Raw genomic sequence first — 22,073 nt, forward strand, 5'->3', positions numbered from 1 at the left:
TCTTAAACCCTCCCCTTGCTTGAAATCATGTCAGCTGAGGTAGTAGCTATGGGCAGAACCCCAGGTGTCTTCTGAAGAAACTCCAGTACTCTCCCTGACATTCTATCTGCCAGCAGAGCCAGCCTGTGTCTAATTGTTCTTTTACCTAGTTTTGAACTTATGCAGCCTGCTCTGGCCTTCACAGGCTCACCTATGGGTGCTAGTCTCTGCTCTGTGGCAATTTTCCCCAGCATGGCTGTGGGTCGGTTTTCTATGGTCTCCATCTGTCTGTGTTCTATGCTCCTTCAAGAGCTGGCACAGCCTTGAGTGCCCTGAGCAGCTCCCCATGTGACCATCTCCAACCAGCTTCCTCCAAAACCCTGCTGAAGGCCCACGCCTTCAGTGTGGGCCATCTGTGATTCAGCCTTGGCTTACTCATCCTTCTCTCTGCTCTCCCCGACCCCCACCTGCCACCTTCCCCCACAACCCACCACACTCTCACAACTTTATCAGGCTGCTGCTGTCCTCTAACCCAGGAAAATGAGCTCCCCCACCCCCACCGCTGCCTCTCCCCATTAAATCCCTTCATTTCTTCTAGGCCTCTCCTGACATCTTCTTCCATCATGGCAATCAGCAGTATTACACCATTAAGAATTTGGAAAAAAAAGTGTGTCTAAAGCCGTGTACATAGGGAAGTCATATTACCCGCTTACCTGAAGAATGAATTCCATCAATGGGAAGACAACTGTAAGTTGATTATTTTGTTATCACTGAATCCTCTCAACCTTAGTGAAAGATTTTTGACTGCCAAGACGAGAGTATTCTGAAGACTTCTCACGGCAGCCAGGGTAGTTTGCATGATGACTTACCTCATTGCAGTAAGTAATTTAGTTTCTCATTGATCTATGATGTACAGGAGGAATATTAATACAAAGAGAATTCACTTAATGCAGTACCAAAAAGTTGTAAGTGCTTTGAATCCTCTTTTCAACTTGCAGGGGAGCTCAAAATCTATAGAAATAGTATGCCAACTTCTTTTGTAAAGCAGAGAAGCAACACATAATTTATCTCTTTTGGATATCCAAAATTTTGCACATGAAAAAGCATGATATACTACAGCAATATTGCTGAAGCAAGGAAACCAGAAAACAGCATTGTGTCTGGTCTAATGCTAGAGAGAGCTCAAAACAAAAGTTTAAAACACATGCCTGTAAGACATATTTCTTGTAAAGATCCCATTTTCCAAACCTTGGCTTGGTCTTTGAACATGAAAACTACATCATTTGTTTTCACAGACTCCACAGTGTTTGAGATTTGGGAGGCTGGAAGGGTCTGGATGTCAACACACTCACCTGGCCAGTAATACATGTAGACTTTCCTTTTGGCCTTGGTCAGAGTGACCCACAGAGGTTCTGATCCATTCCACCAGAGAGGCATCAGGCTGTCTCTGTTGACACCAATGTCAAATGACTTGTTGGTGTTAGGGTCCCACATGTAGTTCCCAATCATCTGATGGACCTCACAATGGCGGCCTATGTTGATGAGAACACAAGGCTGTCAATCTATTGTTCTAGTCTTTTTCTATTTTATCTTTTGGTAAAAGCCATTTTCTCTTTTCTGCTTATAAAAGCCATTCATGCGTAGTTAGGAAATACGGAATAGCACAAAAATTCACTTTTAATTTTTTTTTTTATCATAGATGTTTCTTCCCTCTTAGATTGTACCACAAAGACAATCAGATGAGAAGTCTAATAATTTGAGGATGGGGTCATTTTGTGTGAAGTTCATTTGCCAATCTATTTTAAGTTATCCTGAGGATGTTGTGCACAAAATCTGACCCATTGTTCATGGCTCAAAATCTAAGTATGAATCAGTATGGAAATTGTAGATTCCTGTGGAGCTTGGATTAGGTCTCACCCTAGAGCACCCCTTCGAAACCCTCCTCCCATAAAGTCATGAATCTAGATGCTTTGGAGTTTATTTCCTTGTATTCCTGGATAAGAGGAGTTATTGCTTCAGCTCAGAACAATGATAGAATCTACGACATTTGGAACAGAATTGTGAGAAATAGATTCAACTTTGAAAAACAAAGCAAGAAAACAGCCCTCCAAATGGAGTGTTATATAGAAATGAGGATTGCTTCTGTTGGGCACAGCTTAGTCCCAGAAGAGAAGCCAGAAGTGAAAGACGCAAGCGCTTGGACTCTTTTGAAACGCTAGGCTTAAATTATTTATTTTGGAGCAATCTGCTACATCTTTAAAGTAAAAATAACACAAACATTGGCAAGTGCATCAAAAATTGCTGCAATTTTCGTGAGCGTCATTTGGCATCAGGATGAAACATGCTTCACTGAGCTCACTAACTATGCTTAATCAAAGTGACTTTTTTTTGTTTGTTCGCTATTGTTCTTTCTTCTTGAACACCTCTACCTCACCCCCAACACACACAACAAATTTATTTTTAAACAAAAACAAAGAGAAACCATAAAATAGAGTTTTGAAAATTTGGAGACCCAAAATATTATAAAGGAAAAACCTTTTATTTCACAGCAGAAACCCCGGCCCCCTACAAATCATGCTTTGAATTTAAAGTCCAGAGATCCAAAAATAAAAATGGTTTTTACCCAAGAAAGCAGGGTTAGCTTTTTGACTCTGACCAAAGGTGTCACATGTGGACTGACAAAATTAAAAAATAAAATAAAATAAAATAAAAACTTTGAATGATTTCTCCAATGGTTAAGGAACTTAGTTACATTTATTCCTTCAACTGACATGTATTCAATGCTTCTCTGGGCTCTACATTGTGATAGGCATAAAGATTCAAAATAAATTGGATAGTCCCCAACCTCAAGTACCTTGTAATATAATACTTAACAGAGGTTCCTTTGCATAAAAGAGACAGGCTTCCGTGGGCCAGGACTAAGAAGGGGACCAGGTTGCCACCTTAACTTGAGAACTGTAAGGATTCTCACCCACGCTTTTGAGAACAAATCCTAATATGTTCTAACTCATTAAAAGTAGGGGCATATGGGATCCCTGGGTGGCGCAGCGGTTTGGCGCCTGCCTTTGGCCCAGGGCGCGATCCTGGAGACCCGGGATCGAATCCCACATCGGGCTCCCGGCGCATGGAGCCTGCTTCTCCCTCTGCCTGTGTCTCTGCTTCTCTCTCTCTCTCTGTGTGACTATCATAAATAAATAAAAATTAAAAAAAATATATTTAAAAGTAGGGGCATAGTTCTTATGTTTGATTATGTTATATTTTTAGGCTATCAAAGTTTAATAATATCAAGGTGAATCTTGTCTTGAGTAAAATTTCTACCTGCTTTCTTTATTCAAAATACTGTGTCTTGTATCTAAAACATTTTTTATTATCCTACAAATCCTCACCCTTTTCACAAGGCAAGATAATCATGGTAATATTCACTGGGAAATGTGTCCTTTCCAGTCTTTCCCTGTAGATGTTCTCTAATGTCCTCCTAATAGCAGATGTATCTTATCTGGAGATGATGTCACAGACACTGGGCAAGGGTGCAAAATTGAAAAGGGTTTGGGAAGCATTACCAAAGTCGGTAAACCAAGAAGTTTCTAGATGAATCACAGGAAAGGGCTGGAAGGGCTCAGAATATCAGATATGAGGATAATGAGGAGAGATACCAAGTGGGAAGGGTATAGGAATCTCTGCTTTTATCTGAAACTGTTTTGGCTATTTTAGAAGAAATGCCTGAAACCCAAATCTAACCAGGCCTCATGTGATGCAGTTTCCGCAAAGTGATACTTCAAAGAAGGATGAAGCAACTGAAAATAATTTAAAAAAAAAAGAAAAGAAAAAGAAAATAATTTTTTAAGTACTTATAAATTGTATACCTCGGCAATCCCACAATATCATTTGATAAAATGTTTTTCTTCTTTTCAACACTCACACCCAACTGTCTAGATCCTCGAGGGTGCAAACTCTCTCACCCTCTTTTGCTCTTTGGGTAAAAAATTATAAGGAGCCTCCTGTGGTTTGTAGAGCTGTCTTATGACTGGATTGTGGACGATGTGTTTGTGAGAGAGAGAGACCGAGAGAGACAGAGAAAGAACATTCTTCCAGAGAATTTCTGTTAAAATTAAATTCTCCATCTATTACACATATTTTTTTTGGAAACATCCATAGGGCTTCACTGAGGAGAGACAGGATCTACGTGTGTAGTTAACACACAATTCTGGCATATTTTAAATTTTTAAATGATGAAATCCTGTTTCCTGTGGTTATCTGAGTCCCTTAGCTTTTTTCCTGATGGATCTTTTCTTCTTCCCATTATGTAAGATGTAGCATTAGCCTTGATACTCCCTTTACACAACAATTGAATCTGTGGTGCCCGCTGACTCAAGTGAGCTCTGATAACTTTAATATGACATTCTTTAGGGAAGTATCTTTAAGACAAAGACCCCAAAGGTAGCTGTGGTTCCTCCTCTCACTAGCACACCAGCTGGTCTAGGCTGGCCCAGAGTGGCTCATCCATTCTAAAGGACACTCAGACATATGGAGATCAACACTTCTCCAAAGGCTGGAAGTGATATATTGGAACGAAGAGGTTCCTGTTCACTTCCTGTAATTGTATGGTACCTAAAGAAGATCCTGGAAACAGTACTTCTTTCTAGGTGAGTTAAAGGGTTTCCAAGTGTAGACTGGAGCACTTCCAACAAGGTTAACCTCAGACCCCTGTTTAGCAAAGTAGGTTTTATTCTTTTGGTAGACTGGGGCCTTGAGTTAAGGTGGGAGGGTGTATTCTTCAAAGGCTTAATCACAGATGCTGTGCTAGTCCCCAGGGGCATCCCTTTTTTTTTAGGTAGCGTTGTCTTTCATGGAAGCCAGCAGGAGGATGTATGCTCCTATCTCGTGTCTGCTCCGAGTCTTCTCTCCCAGATGAGCTGATTTCTTTCCATGAATATATTAAGGCTGGCAGTCTATACTTATAACAGTCTAAGTCCACTTTTACTCAAGCTGGTTTCCTTACCTACCCTGTCTCTCTCTTGTTCTTTCATTTTTATTGCCTCAGCAAATGCGGTGGCTGTAAAAACAGAACAGAACAAAACACAATGTACTGGCTTCTGCAGCCCACAAGCTCTCATCTCCATATTTCTGCCTGACCCATATCTATTTTTATACATCTGCAACTCTTCTTGATTTTCCTCTGGTTTAGGCTTTCCAAACAGAGCTTTGTTATAGTTTGATTATTTGGACCCTTTCCTCAAGACTTCAACAGAAACTTTCCTGACATGGACACAAACCACAAATCTCAGGTGGTTTTCAAGCATGGTGTAAATAAAGTCTACTTCTGTTCATCCCCTCCTCCAAATGACAGCCAGGTGGGGCTTTAAAACTTGTCCCAGAAGGTGTAGTACTCACTCTAAAAATGGGGACAGCTCCCGGTACAAAAATTTCCAAACACAGTTGAATATTTTTCTCATTTTACCTCCTGTAGAGTTTATAAACTTGTTAACACAAAATGTGGCAATCAATCTGATACCTGAAGGCTGTGGACTTCTTGTAAAAATTAATTTCAGAGAGGGAATTTAGTGATTCATCAGTTGCATATAATACACAGGGCTCATTCCATTAAGTGTCCTCCATAGGACCTGTGAACGCTTGAAGTCCATCCATAGATGCCGCCTCAGTTTAAGAGCTGCTGCATTTGACTACTCTGGCCAGTGGCAAGCACAGGGCTACTGCCTGCCTTTCTCAGAGGATGCTCATGGATTAGTTTCAACACCTAGAACCACTGTATGAGAGGAACAGGACAAGAAACCTTCATTTTTTATTCCCCAAAGTCTTAGTCAAGTGTGTTCTGATGTAATGACCATCACCAGAAGTTTCTTAGCAAATACTCATAATCTTCTACATCTGTTATATGTTTCCAAACATCTCAGCAATGGCTGGCCTTCACATCAAATGAGATGACTACAGATCTCTCCATTTTATCTACAACTGATGGACATCTATAGGGTTGCTGCTACTTAGTCTTTAACTGGTCTTAATCTGTTCTCATTATTTTCAAATAGTTAACGTTAATTCTTTTTATAGTTCCTTATTTCATTTATTCTCTTTTTTTTTTTTCATTCATCCAACGTGTATTTATCACACGTTTATATGCCAGGCATTTAAAGACCACAAGCTAAGATATCTGTCTTTGAAGTGCTCATGGCTTGGTAGAGGCAACATTGTGGTTTAATGATTAAGGGGGCAGATGTTGGAGGCAGACTGCATAGATGTGATTCCAAGCTCTACTATTTACTATCTGCATGACCTTGGACAAGTAGCTTAGACTCTCTGAAGCTTAATTTTCTCATCAGAATAATGAGCATGATAATAATTATTGTGACATATACATACAGATATGCTGTTCTTCCTTTGCATGGTAGTGTAGAACCATAAAAATGACCATGCACAAAAATAAAGAGAAATAAAACCAAGTAGATCACTAAGGAAAGTCAACAAACCGTGACAGAAGTGAGCAAGGGAAGAAAGGAACAGAGAAGAGTTACAGAAACAACCATAACACAAGTAACAAAATGGCAATAAGTATATATCTATCAATAATTACTTTGAATATAAAAGTACTAAATGCTCCAATCAAAAGACATTGAGGTGACAAAATGGATTTAAAAAAGCAAGACCCATCTATTTACTGCCTAAAAAATATCCATTTCAGACCTAAAGACCCAGGCAGATTGAAAGTGAAAGTGATGGAAAAGCATTTTTCATGCAAATCAAAGTGAAAAGAAAGTTGAGGTAGCAACACTTACATCAGACAAAATAGACTTTAAAACAGAGACTCTAACAAGAGACCAAGAAGGACTACTAGATAATCATAAAGAGAACAATTCAACAATAAGATATAACAATTATAAATATTTATTCATTCAACATGGGAGCACCAAATACACAAAGCAGCTAATAACAAACCGAGAAAGTAATTGACAGTAATACAATAATAGTAGGGGACTTTAACACCTCACTTACATCAATGGATGGATAATCCAAACAGAAAAATCAACAAGAAAACAGTGGCTTTGAATGACATATTGGAAGAGATGGATCTAACAGATATATTCAGAACATTCCATCCTAAAACAGCAGAATACACCTTATTTTCAAGTGCACATGGAACATTCTCCAGGATAGATCACGTTTTAGGCTACAAAACAAGTCTCAGCAAATTGAAAAAGATCAGTCATACTATGCATCTTTTCCAACCACAATGCTATGAAACTAGGAATCAACCATAAGAAAAAGTTTAGAAAGACCACAAATACATGGAAGTTAAATAACATGCTATTAAATAATGAATGGGTCAACCGAGAAATAAAAAATGAAATAAAAAATATATGAGGACTAATGAAAACAAAAATGCATGATCTACAATCTTTGGGATGCAGCAAAAGCTGTTCTAAGAGGGAAGCTTATAGCAAATACAGGTCTACCTTAAGAAGCAAGAAAAATCTCAAGTAAATAGTCAAATCTTACACCTAAAAGAGCTAGAAAAAGAAGAATAAACAAAATCCAAAACTAGTGAAAGGAAGCAAATAATAAGGATTACAGCAGAAATAGATGAAATAGAAACTAAAAAAAAACAATAGAACAGATCAATTAAACCAGGAACTGATTCTTTAAAAAGATCAACAAAATTGATAAATCTTTAACCAGACTCATCAAAAAGGGGGTGGGGCTCAAATAAACAAAATCAGAAATGAAAGAGGAGAAATAACCCACACCACAGATATACAAAAGATTATAAGAGAATGTCATGAAAAATTATATGCCAACAAATTGGACAACCCAGAAGAAATGCATTCATTCCTAGATACATATAACCTACCAAAATTGAATCAGGAAGAAATTGAACATTTGAACAGACAAATTACCAGCAATGAAATTGAATCACAAAAAAACTTCCCAAAAACAAAAGTCCTAGACCAGACAGCTTCACAGATGAATTCTACTAAACATTTAAAGAAGAGTTAATACCTATTTTTCTCAAATTATTCCAAAAAATAGAAGAGGAAGGAAAACTTCTAACTTCATTCAATGAGGCCAGCATTACTCTGATACCAAAATCATATAAAAACACTGCAAAAAAAAAGAACTATAGGCCAATATCTCTGATGAACATAGATGCAAAAATCCTCAACAAAAAATTAGCAAACTGAATCCAACGACACATTAAAAAAGTCATTCAACACTATCAAGTTGGATTTATTCCCAGAATAAAAGGGTGGTCCAATATTTGCAAATCGATCAACATAATACTTCACTTTAATTTTAAAAAAGGGTAAGAACCAGGTGATCCTTTCAATAGATACAGAAAAAGCATTTGAACAAAGTACAACCATTCATGATAAAAACCCTCAACAAACTGGGTTTAGAGGGAACATAACTGAACATAATAAAGGCCATATATGAAAAAGCCACAGCTAACATTGTACCTAATGGTAAAACACTGAGAACTTTTCCTGTAAGATGAGGAACAAGACAAGGATGTCCACTCTCACCACCTTCATCCAATATAATACTGGAAATTCTAGCCACAATAATCAGGCAACAAAAATAAATAAAACACAACCAAATTGATAAGGAAGAAGTAAAACTTTCACTCTTCGCAGATGACAAGATACATAAAAACCCTAAAGACTCCACCAAGAAACAATTAGAACTGATGAATTCAGTAAGTTTCACAGGATACAGAAATCCATTGCATTTCTATAAAGTAATAATGAACCAGCAGAAAGAGAAGTTAGGAAAATAATCCCATTTACAATTGCACCAAAAATAATAAAATACCTAAGAATAAACTTAACCAAGGAGATCTGAGGACTGTAAAGCAGTGATGAAAGAAATTGAAGACAATACAAACAAATGAAAAAATATCCCATGCTCATGGATTGAAAGGACAAATATTAAAATGTCCATACTCCGAAAGCAATCTAAATATTTAATGCAATCCCTATCAAAATACCAGCAGCATTTGTCACAGAACTAACACAAACAATCCTAAAATTTGTATAGAACCACAAAAAAAGAAAAACCCTGAGTAGCCAAAGCCGTCTTGAAAAAGAACAAAACTGAAAGTCTCACATTCCCAGATTTCAAGATATACTATAAAGCTGAGCAATCAAGACAGTATGGTACTGGCACAAAAATAGACACATAGATCAAGGGAACAGAATAAAGAGCTTATAAATAAACCCATCATTATATGGTCAATTAATATTCAACAAAGGAGGAAAGAATATGCAATGGGAAAAAGATAGTCTCTTTAATAAATGGTGCTGGGAAAACTAGACAGCTACATGCAAAAGAGTGAAAGTGGACCGCTTTCTTATACTATACACAAAATAAACTCAAAATAGATTAAGGACTTAAATGTGAGACCTAAAACCATAAAAATCCAAAAAGAGAGCACAGGCAGTAATTTCTTTGACATTGCCCATAGCAACATTTTTTTAGATATGTCTCCTGAGGCAAAGGAAACAAAAGCAAAAATAAACTATTGGGACCACATCAAAATTAAAAGTTTCTGCACAGCAAAGGAAAAAAATCAACAAAATAAAGACAACTTACTGAGTGGGAGAAGATCTATGCAAAGGACATATCCAATAAAGGGTTAGTATCCAAAATGTATAAAGAACTTCTATAACTCAACACCAGGAAGACAAATAATTTAATTTAAAAATGGTCAGAAGACATGAACAGACACTTCTCCAAAGAAGACATACAGATGGCCAACAAGCACATGAAAAGATATTCAACATCACTCATTATCAAGGAAATGCAAATCAGAAGCACAATGAGACATCACCTCACATCTGTGAGAATGTCTAAAATCAAAAAGACAAAAAAAAAAATAAATAAATAAAATAAAATAAAATAAAATAAAATCAAAAAGACAAGAAACAACGTGTGTTGGCGAGGATGTGAAGAAAAAGGAACCCTTGTGCCCTGTTGATAGGAATGCAAACTGGGGAAGCCACTGTGAAAATAATACAGAGGTTTCTTTAAAAATTAAAAATAGAGCTATCCACATTATCCAGTAATTCCACTACTGGGTATTTACCCAAAGAATATGAAAGTACTAATTCAAAGAGATATATGTACCCCTATGTTGATGACAGCATTATTTACAATAGCCAAACTATGGAGGCAGCCCAAGTGTCTATCAATTGATGAATGGAGAAATGAAGAAAATAGGAAAATCAATACTCATTAGCACATTGTAATTTTAAACATTAGAAATATTGACAAAGACTCTTATTTCTCAGTAAAAATAAAACTTATCAGACTGGTTTGAAGAGTGCTTGTCTACTTTTTCCCAAGATACAACATGATCCAAGTAAGCATATTTTCCTTGTCTTAGCAAACTGTCCTACCATTTCTAAGTTTGGATCAGCTTCAAACATTTTATCCTTTGTGCTTTCAATGTCATGGAATATCTCTGAGAGTTCTTTTAATGTGAAGATTTCTGCTAGTGTCACTTTAGGACATCTTCATCCTTCTCATCACAGATGAGATCGACATCTTCATTTATGTCATTAAGATCACCTTCACTAAGTTCCTCTGGCTGCACGGTGACCATCTCCGATGGTGCTGATGTCCAAATTCCCCAATCAACTATTTCCCCTGTGATTCCGTTTATTTTTGGTTCTGATCCTGCAAAGTTATTTGCATGATGCAGCACGTTTCTGTCACATTGTATGTGTATTACTTGCTTCCACGAGGCGTAGATGTTCTCGGCTACATGTTTAGGTCATATTTCTTCCAAAACTTAGCTAAAAAAAACTGCATGATCCCCCACTGTAGCATCAAAGGCCTGGCCAAGAAAAGCCCATCTAAGAAAATAGGTTTTTGAGCAGCCCCAGTGGCAGAGTGGTTTAGCACCGCCTGCAGCCTGAGGCATGTTCCTGGAGACCCGGGATTGAGTCCCACATCAGGCTCCCCGCATGGAGCCTGCTTCTCCCTCTGCCTGTGTCTCTGCCTCTGTCTCTCTTTCTTTGTGTGTCTCTATGAATAAATAAAATCTTTTAAAAATTTAAGAAAATAGGCTTTGAAAAGTTGAAATAGCCTAGATCTATTTACTAGATCATTAAAAATGTTTTTGGAGTAAAAAGCACATTTTCACATCTTTGTTGAAGTGTTGAAGAGAATTAGGGTGGCCTGGAGCATTATCCAGCACCAGTAATGCATTAAGTTCAATTAAATGGGTTTATCGCTGGGAGGCAAGGAGGCAACACAATTACATATTTTGCTGTCTGTGCCTGCACTAAGTAACATGCGTGACAACCAATTACCAACAGACTTTGAAAGAAGTGATGCGATTGGTCACTGGTCATGATGCACATTCGTTATTTACATAGTGATCTGTGGACTTAAGAGCCCGCAGTGAATTATACTTTATGCTACAACAGCTACAATTATGGCTGCCATATTTATTGTAGTTAATATGGGGTGGCAACTGAAGTTAGAATCCTGTTGCTGGGGAACTGGTATTATTTAACTAAAGTGTGGTAATTAGATTTTGTGCTTACTCAAACTGAACTAAGCGAGGAGTGTGTTTGTGTACACACAGACATATGTGCGTACACATACATATGCACATACATATACATATATACATATACACAGCACACAGTAAGCACTGTTAACATCAACTTTTATTGCTATTATTAGGAGAATCACAGAAACAAATATAATCCAAAGATCAACTGAAGCCTCCTTTCTCTTGAGCTCTCCACATGGCTTGCTCCAACCCTATTTCCACCAAGATTCTTGCACATAACTTCAGGCACTTCCACCTCTAGACCCGTGCTTCCATAATACATGGTACCCTAGAAATGAAGCTCAGTCATTTACTACATTGCATTACATTTCTACAAAGAAACTCCACACACAAAATATTCCCAAAATATCCCTCCTTGGCCCCTCACGGTAAAGGTCCCCACCTTGTCCACCTCACTGACTCTCCCCTTCTCCATTCTCTGCTCCACAGCACCTACTGGCCAAATTTCTCTCTAGACTTCAGTTTTGTCAAAATTCAGTCCTCCAGAGTTCCTGTTCAACTCCCAAATTTGCATACTCATTAGCACATAGAATGCTGGAAAAAAGGAAGGAAGGAAGGGAGAAAGGAAAGAAGGAAAAAGAAAATCAAATGTTTCTTAAAACAGGAGCCACCCACTTTAGAAGGCCATTGTAGTTAGAGTTGCCAGGTTTATTTTAGGAAAAAAAAAGAAAAAGAAAAAAAGGAAAAGACAAAGATGTCAGATTCCCAGTTAAATTTGAAGTTTAGATAACCATGAATTTCTTTTTCCCCTGTGTGTCCCAATATTCCATGGAACATACTTCTGCTAAAATATTATCTGTTGGTTATCTAAAATTCAAATGTGGCCAGGAAACCCTGTATTTCACCTGGCAGCTCTAACTGTCGTGCTGAGAAGCACCCTCTCTGCTTCTACCTCATGGTCACGATGAAGCATGAGAAGTGGGCTGAGGGGTACACAGGGAATCCGGGAAGAACATAGAATGAGGGGAGGCCAACTCAGCCTGGATGAGTCAGAGAAAGCTTCTTGAGGAGGTGGGATTTGAAAGCTAAGGAAGACTCTTCAGACACAAAATCTAGTGCACCCAGAGGTGAGGGCAAGCCCAAAATGATGAAGAGATGAGAGAGGGGGATATTTCTCGTTCAGGTAAAACAGAGTTCCACTTTCCATCACTCAGCTTCACTCCCTTAAAGGATGAGATGCTCATAATGATATGCTGTGCTGGTACAATTCAAGACAGTTGTGGCTTGACTCAGTGTACGTCCTGGCAGTGTAAACAGATGGTACAGTTTCCCGAGAGGGGCTATTTACCAAAAGGGGTGGTGAGTGTTTGGGAGATCCAATAAAAGATGGTGATGCAACCCAAGATCATGTGTGGCAGGAGCCAGCACCCCTCCCCCTCCTCCCAAACCCCCACTCCACTCAGGCTTGAAGAGCAAGGAGAGGAGCTTGGCCAACGCTGAACAAGGGAGTCAGAACCAATCTCCCGAATTCAATCTCCTCCCTCTGTCCAGCTGAGGCCATCCAGGAGGTCAGCCTCCTGGGATTTCAGGAGGACTAGGAAGAGGAGGAGTGGGGCAAATAGACAAATAGAGAAGACACAGTACAAAAGCCAAGGAAAACCATAAGGCACATATTTTTCAAGAAAATCATACTGACCACTTGAGTAGGATCTTTAAGTATTAGGGACCACCCCACCCTGATGTCACCAGCATAGGGCCATGTTGAGTGTTTATGGTTCCCACATAAGTCTCAGAAATGGAGGAGACCACAGATGACTTCCTGGTCTAATCCTCTATCTATAAATTCAGAGGTAAGAGACATCTCTGCATTATACACATATTAAGTGTGAAAGAGTCAGTATTTGCTCAAGGCCACAGTGCTAACAAGTGGTTCGTGGGGTGTAGGGGCAAACAGAACAAAAGCAACATGAACCTTGATCCTGTCTTTCAGTATGACTTGCTTTGCTCTTCACTTTTCAGGACTACAATAGAGTTGGTGGTTCTATATGTATTCTGGAACATAAATTTATGCTGATTTCAAGAGGAGACTTCTTGCCTTTTTTTTTTTAACCATTGATTTATGTCTGTAAATAAACATGCAGAAAACAACCACATAGCCTATTATATCAGTAAGCACTCTAGTCCCACAGCCACCAAGGAACCAATAGAGGAATGTCTCTATTCTACAAAAGCTTTCTTCATTCTGATGTACAATTGCCCTTACAAAGTAATATGAATCTTTAATTTCTAAAGTAATCTATCATATTCTTCTGGGGGTCCACCTGTGTTTCCACTGGATGAATGGGGCTGTGTCTAATCATTATTAAAATAGCTCATTGAAAAGTGAAAAATGAAGTTACATGCTAGGCGCATCAGTTTAGTCAAAAGATTTTCGACTAACTGGACATCATCATGAGCAGAAATCATGAAGCAGAGGCCAGAATGGTGGGCAAGCCTCAGGGGCCACTGGTTGGAAATATCTGTCACAACCATGTGTGATGGGTACACTGAGCCAGGCTGAGGACAATCTGTCCACCCTGGGAGATGATGGGTACGATGGAGCGATAACAAGCATGTAGTGAGGAACACCACAGTTTGGGCTAAGGGGTCTCCTCCCTTTTGAGCTATGGGAATTGAGGCAAATCCTTCACTTCACGGAGCCTCAGTTTTTCCATCTCTAAAATGGAAATAATAGTACTTTCCTGGCTGGATTGTGATATTAAAAATAAAAAACTGTCAACAGATATACAATGTTTGCTATGTTTCAAGTATTGTTCTAGGTTCAGATGTTACAGGTTGAATTGTGTCCTCCCACAAAATATATGTTCAAGTCCTAATCCCTAGTACCTCAAGAAGTAACCTTATCTAGAAATTGGGTCTTTACAGAGGAAAGTCAAATTAAAATGAGGTCATTAGAGTTGGCCTAACTCAATTATGACCAATATCTTTATTTAAAAAGGGGAAGTTTGGATGCAGAGGCAGACATACACAGAGGGAAGATGCTGTGAAGACATGGGGAGAAGGTGGCCATCTACAAGCCAAGGAGCTCCAAGAACTACCAGTAGCTAGAAGAGGCAAGGAAGGACCCTTCCCTGGAGCTTTTAGGGGGTGTATGACCCTGCCAACACCTTGATTTCTGACTGCAGGCATCCAGAACTGTGAGACAATCAATTCGTGTTGTTCTAAGGTGCCCACTGTGTGGTGCTTTGTTGTAGCAGTTCCAGGAAATTAACATAGCATTTAATATTGACAATCACTTCGGGGATAAGTACTATTGTTGGCCCTCTTTACAGATGAAGTAACTGAGGCCCAGAAAGGCAACTTTCCTGAAGTCTCTCAACAGCAGGTGTAGTGCAGCCAGGTTTCAACTCAGGGGGCCTGGATCCAGAGTCCTTGCTCTTAACTAGTATGATCTACTAACACTAGTTCACCGGTGTACAAACTAGCACTCAATACAACCCACAGTACTTACTAAGCCCACAAGGAGGGCACTGCTGCTGCTGCTGCTGCTGCTGTTATTGGGCTTGGTATTATGTAATCTGGAAAGCTTCTACTCTCAAGGACAGGATGGCTTCAGGGGACCGTGAGCCTGTCCGGGTATAAGGTTGCAAGGCTTCAGCCTACTCAGGAAGTACCTTAACTGGGGCAATGCATGGGTGGGCTAGAGGCCAAGTTAGACTCTCTCAGGAGGGCTTATCACCTGAAGGCCAAAGGTCTGTACCGATTTGACAGGTAATAAGCTTAGTAGTAAGACTGATCAGTTTAGTAGTAAGACGAGTTCTTGGCCACCTCCTATGTGCCTGGAACGAGGTATTCTATGCTTCCATCTTAGTCTTCAACGTAACTCTAAGCGATGGGTACAATTATCCTCATTTGTACATGGAGAAATAAGTCTGGAAGTGCCCACACAGCTGATAAGAGGGTAGAGCCCAATTCAAAGCCAGATCCCACTGATTCAGTGTCCTCATGCTTCCCAGCAACCACTGGGCTGTTTATCAACCCATCAGGACTTGGTCATTGTAATAGAAATTGCCTCATAATCCCGATTTGCTTCTGAGACTCTCACCAAGGTAACCACACAGAGATGCACAGATCTCCAGAAAGCCAGACACTTTCATCTTTACAGACAACTATCATGCACAAACATTACCACAAATATCTCTAAAGAAGGGAATGCTTCCAGACAGGGGGATACTAATGAAGCAGATAGGGATCATACATTCCCTCTCCCCCCTGGAAAAAGTACAGCTGTGAAAAGAGAGGCTCCCAAAGCTCCGAATTCTGGGAGCCTCAAGTTAATGGGTGCATTTTAAAGACTGAATGTATATACAACACCTCAAATTGATGTGGGCTCCAAGAAGTAACCGTAGCCCTGATTCAGAGCCAGGCAACCTGAGAATGTTAGAAGTCGGATTTCCTACTACTAGACCTCTCAGCACTTCCCGTTGAGCATTTGGAGGCTCTAAAGATTAGTTTAGACCGTATTTAGATTGGTGAACTTTCAAATAACTACTTGATACCCAAGAGACTTAAAGGAAATAACAAGGTATTACTCAAAGCACCTAACTTACACGTTGAAATTTGTTTTAAGGATCATCTCTGTTGGGAAATATATCTTCTTTTCTTAACTTGTTCAAAGACAGTGTTTGGTATGTTAAAGTAGGGGCTTCCAATGAAATATGCAAGGTCAAGGTGAAAGAAAAGCTCAAAATTTGCACATCTTTAAATGTAACTACTGATCTACGTGCCAGACACAGTCACGATTAGATTCTGAGTCACAAATATTGCAAGACCGAGATAACAGGCTTTGATTATAGTGTGAAGTGTAGGGACTGTAACAAAAATAACCCCAAATGTTAAAAAGGAGAGATAGTTTTTATTAGAGACATTCGCACTCATAGTTGTGAGGTCACTGGACTCAGAAAAAATGCACCGTTTTATTTTCCTGGTTCCTTACTAGATTGGTGCCATTATTTAACAATCAGGATACAGGAAAAGAAACAAAACTTATTTTCCTGCATAAGGGCAAAAATGTTGATCTTGAAGCTTTTATTTTAAACACTTTTTATTTCTGGAGAGCTAATTTTTATCAAAGCTCAAAGAAATTTCCAAACAAGTTAATCTATCCTCACCTCTGTGCAAAGTTAGGAACAAGCCTGAGTTAATTATTACATTAAGATGGAATCTCTTTTGAGACACAGTCCCATTTTACTGAGAACTTCTAGGGACTTCTAGAGATGGAAGGTATTCAAAGGGAGGAACTCCTTATTCCTGGTCCTTATTCTTGCATATATGAATGAAATTCAGCCAATACCTTTAACCTGAAGCGCCCTCTCCCTTGTGATAAAGCCTCCATCCCGCCCCCCCCCCCACACACACACACACTGAAGTACCCTCCTCTCCCCCAGGGACATAAGATTGGCCACATTCCTCACACAACTTGGGGTAGTTACTTTAGCATAATACAAGCTCCAGCCCCCTCCCATCCTGTCCACCTGCAAGTGTTTACATCCTCTCCTCTAACCCAGGACAGGAGTTTTTACCAGGGAAGGGGGGTGTTCTAATTCCCACCTGTGGCTGGAGCAGGGGTGGGGGGCAAGGATGGAGAGTTCAACTCAGTTAAAAAAAAAAACCACATTCTCCACTCCAGCTTTTCAATTGGTGTAGAATCTGGGATGACTGATGAGTGATTTCCAACAACAGGGACCAGGCATCAAAATATTATTGGATCAAACATCAAGTCCAGAAACTGATAAAGAATTATCAAATTCAGCTGTTCAGGACTGTGAGGTTATCAGCAATGTCAATGGCTCAATCTAGTGTGGGCCAGACAATCTATAAAAATAAAAACCATTCCTGCAGAAGGGGAGGTGGGGGTGGGGGACTGGGGTAGCTGGGTGACGGGCATGGAGGAGGGCACTTGATGGGATGAGCACTGGGTATCATACTATATGTTGGCAAATTGAAATTGTTGGCAATTTTCAGTTAAAAAACTGAAAAAAAATAAAAACCATTCCATCATTCCACCCCACTCCTGCCGTTTTTTTTTTTTTTTTTCTTTTGGTAGGAAGCAAATGGAAGAAAACTGACTTCTGTCAGTGTGATTAGTTTTGCTTGTCTTTGCTAGAATGTGTGAGGTATGATGCTGGCCTGTCCCAGGTCATGACCCTGGGCCACGTGTGGCCATGGAGAAGTGAGACCAGGTCCCCAAGCCATGGGAGGGAAAACCAGGTTAGGTCACCACTGTAGCCACACTTACCTGCTCTGATCAACGAGCAGTAGCAATCAGCATGTAAACGGACGGCTTTGGAGTTGACACCACGCCTCACCTAATGATTTGTGTATATAATTCTCCTTGGGTGCTCTTAGCATACATAAAATGTGTTGAAAGATAATTTGCCTTACGGATGAAGGAGTAACTCAAATGAGCAATTCATCACTTGGCTAGGTGTGAGAAGGAGCTTTTTGATGTACTGATAGTTTGTTTCCCAGTCCAAAGAGTCCACACCACCCAACAGAGGAGCTTCTTGAGCTAAAAATAGAAGCTCGGGCAGGATGAGAACTGGCAGGAGCTGAGGACCTATGAGAAGCATGTGGCCTGGGGAAAGCGTGCTGGAGCCCAACAGACCCAAGTCAGAATCCTCCTCCTGCCGTGGGAGCTCACACAAGCCATTTAACTTTAATAAGCCTTCATTTCTTCATCTGAAAAATGGAGATAATCATCCTTTCTTGTAGAGTTAGATAACTGGAGGCACATAGCAGGCATGCAGTAGGTGCACATCACCTAAATCCCCTTTAAAGGGCGATGCTCTCAAGCAGCACGCAGGGGTGAATGGCCTCTAGGGAGGGATGAGGCTGGGCAGCCTCTTCTTCGTGTTTGCACACGTGAGATCAAGGATTTGAAGGGAACAGAAAAGAAAAGAAAAAAAGAAAAGAAAAGAAGCACTGCCACCTATGAGCCTTGCTGGGGAAGTTCTGGCCCCACCGCAGGCCCGGGAGGCCCGAGAGAACCCAAGCCTGGCCCGGCAGCGCCCTCTGCTGGCGGCCGCAAGCATCTCCGCCACCTGCAGCCCCACCAGGCTGATGCGAAGAGCCTCGCACCTGTGCAGGCCTCGCGTTTCGAGTCTCGGGGCCTGAAGGCACCCCAGGATCCTGATCGCCGCCTGTGAAGATGTCACACAAGCCAAGGATCCGGGTTCCGAGGCCAGCAGCGAGGCCTGGGGGGCCGGGGCGCCGCGCACCCAGGGGAGCCCCTTCAGTCCCTGCGACCAGAGGGCAGCGCCCAACCGTGCAGAGCAGGTTGGGGGGTTGGGGGGGGTCGCCCTGTCCGAACCTTACTCACCTAAATTCTCCCGAGTTTCCGCGGCCTCAGCCACCCCGCCCCCATCCTAATCTTTGTTTTGTTTCCCTTTTCTTTTTTTAGAAGTTGCTTCTATTCAGTATTTTATTACCCTACCCTTTGTCACCCTCCTCTTCCTTTCTCTTTAAGGTCAGTGATTTTTCACCCCAATTCGTAAGGGTCACTGCAGTGAGCATTGAACTTCCCTAGCACCCCTTTGTCCTAGGAGCAGCCTCCTGCCCCTTGGGAAATGCCTCCCCCCAACCCACGGTCCATTCAGCAGCTTACATGAGCAGACCTCTCCCCCTATGGTGAGTGGGGACAGGGTGGCCCCCTCTGCCAGGCTGGCTGCAGTGACACTTGTTCCGGGGCCCCAGCCGCGCAGGTCAGAGCCCTGTCCCTGCATTCCCCAGGCTGGAGGGAACCCGTTCCCTTGGGTGGCCAAGCCAGGCAGAAGTGTCCCCAGTGTAAAGATGTGTCCCCTGGGAGGGCAGCCTCAGGCTGCAGGAGAGACAGATGTGGGCGGCGGGGAGGGAGCCCCAGAGGTGGAGGTGGGCACTGAGTCCTCCAGGGTTTGTCCTGAGCGGGCTCCCAGCTCCAGCTTTCCTTTTGTCTGCAGCAGCGGGCTTGGGTTGCCATCACTTGGGTCCTTTACTCTTTTCCAGGATTCACCTCCCTGCAGTCATCACACAGGCTCGGTGGGCATTTCTGGCCGCTTTGCCCTCCTCACTCTGAGCTCAGGGCAAAGGGCAATGCCTCAGGATGCCTTATTTATTTTTTTAAGATTTTATTTATTTATTCATGAGAGACCCAGAGAGAGAGGCAGAGACAGACACAGGCAGAGGGAGAAGCAGGCTCCCTCTGGGGAACCTGATACAGGACTTGATCCCAGGACCCCGGGATCACACCCTGAGCCGAAGGCAGACACTCAACCACTGAGCCACCCAGGTGCCCCCCTCAGGATGCTTTACAGTGAGGTCCTGGACCTGGGCAGCACATGGCTCTAAGCACCAGGCCCCAGCACGTGGCCAGGCTCCTCTCCTCAGGCTACTCACCCATGGCAAATCTCGCAGTCTAATTTGCATTAAAAGTGCTTATCAGCTGGGGCACCTGGGTGGCTTAGTCCATTAAGCATCTGCCTTTGGCTCAAGTCGTGATCTCAGGGTCCTGGGATCCACGCCTGCATCAGGCTCCCTGGCTTGGTGGGGAATCTGCCTCTGCCCCTGCTCCTGTGCTCTCTCTCTCTCTCTTTAAAATAAATAAATATTTATTTATAAATATATTTTTATATATATCATACATATATATAAATGTTTTTAAGAATCTTTTTTAAAAAATTATTATCGGCTAAGTGTGAGTTTATCTCTTCTGAAGAGCATAGACAAAATTTAAAAGTTCTCTTTTATGGGAATTTTTGAACATACGAAAAAACTAGGATAAACAACAATAAAGAGTATCCTGCCTTCATTTCATGTTTCCCTTCTCCCACTGTAATATCTGAAGAGCAAATCCCAGACATCATAACTTAAATCTTAAATATTTCTATTTCTTTCATTGAAGAACTTTAAAAAAAATGACAGTATTGTTTCACACCCAATGAAATGAATAATTCTTCAGTATCACCTGTTACCCGGTCCATGTTCAGATTTTCCTAATTACCTCAAAAAAATACCTGTGCAGTTAATTTCTTTGAATCAGGGTCCAAACAAAACCACATGTTGTATTTGGTTATGGCTGTTAGTCTTCTTTAACCTACGAGGGTTCTGCTCTATTTTATTTATTTGTTATTTATTCTCCTTTTTTTTTAATTGAGAAAACTGGGTCTTTTGTCCTGAAAAATGTTTCATATTACAGATTTGTCCTATTATATCCTTGTGGTGTTATTAACATTTTCCTTTATCTCCTATATTTCTTTTTAAAATTTTTTTTAAATTTATTTATGATAGTCACACAGAGAGAGAGAGAGAGAGAGAGACAGAGACACAGGCAGAGGGAGAAGCAGGCTCCATGCACCAGGAGCCCGACATGGGATTCGATCCCAGGTCTCCAGGATTTCACCCTGGGCCAAAGGCAGGTGCTAAACTGCTGCACCACCCAGGGATCCCTGTCTCCTATATTTCTTGATAACTACTGGTTCAGTCTAGAGCTCTGACTAAATTCAGGTTCAATTTTTTTTTTTAAGGCAAGGATACATCATCATTAGGACTGCCTGATTCGCCCAAATAGGCCAGAGACGAGTGACCTATCTGGGATATCTCCTGGAAGGAGGCCAGAGGTGGCTGACGGAGGGCCGCAGAAAGGCTGTAGCCCTGATCCCAGCACCCACTGATGCCAGAGGGCTACGAGAGTTCCTCGGCAGTGCCGGGTTCTGCCGCCTCTGGGTACCCAGGTTTGCAGAGCTGGCGGCTCCCCTATATCCTCTCATGAAATCCAACACCCCCTACCACTGGGGAAAGGAGCAACAATTGGCTTTTGAAAAAATAAAAAAGGGCCTTATTGACCGCCCCTGCCCTGAGCCTCCCAGATGTAACCAAGCCATTTGCGCTATATGCTGATGAACGCTGAGGAATAGCCAAAGGGTCCTAACTCAGAAACTGGGACCCTGGAAAAGGCCCGTGGCATACTTTTCAAAAAACTAGACAGCGTGGCGTCAGGATGGCCCCCATGTCTCCGAATAATAGCGGCTGTGGCAGTCCTGGTAAAAGATTCAGATCAGTTGGCCTTCAGCCACCCCTCACTGTGGTGCCCCCCCCCCACGCTATAGAGACAGTCATCCGCTAGCCCCCTGATCGATGGCTCTCAAACGCTCGGGTCACCCATTATCAGGCCATGTGACTGAATTCCGAGCGGATACGGTTCGGAACGGCTACATCCCTAACCCCGGCCACCTTGCTTCCAGAAGCCGAGTCCCCCTCCCTGCTAATGCATGATTGCCACCAGATCCTAGCCGAGGTCCATGGCACCAGAGGGGACTTGACGGACCAGCCTTTGCCAGATGCTGAAGCAACCTGGTACACCGAGGGGAGTAGCTTTCTATGAAATGGTGAACGTAAAGCCGGGGCGGCCGTGGTAGATAATTCACTGTCCGGGGCATCAGCACGGCAATGACCCAGTAGCAGAGGGGAACAGGATGGCCGATGAAGCAGCACGGGCCGCTGCACTAGGCCCACAGGAGGATGG

At 41.6% G+C, this 22,073-nt stretch overlaps 1 protein-coding gene across 1 annotated transcript in view; it reads right to left on the reverse strand.

Annotated features, from left to right (window-relative positions):
- The window catches only part of ENPP6 (ectonucleotide pyrophosphatase/phosphodiesterase 6), a 116,348-nt gene that overhangs the window by 60,096 nt on the left and 34,179 nt on the right, over window positions 1-22,073 (reverse strand). The window contains exon 2 of the mRNA XM_041752211.1: window positions 1,332-1,511. Within this exon, the coding sequence (XP_041608145.1) occupies window positions 1,332-1,511 (180 nt within the window). The remainder of the gene's footprint in view (window positions 1-1,331; window positions 1,512-22,073) is intronic.

This window comes from Vulpes lagopus, chromosome 4 (genome assembly GCF_018345385.1).
Source record: "Vulpes lagopus strain Blue_001 chromosome 4, ASM1834538v1, whole genome shotgun sequence".
Taxonomy (NCBI): Eukaryota; Metazoa; Chordata; class Mammalia; order Carnivora; family Canidae; genus Vulpes; species Vulpes lagopus.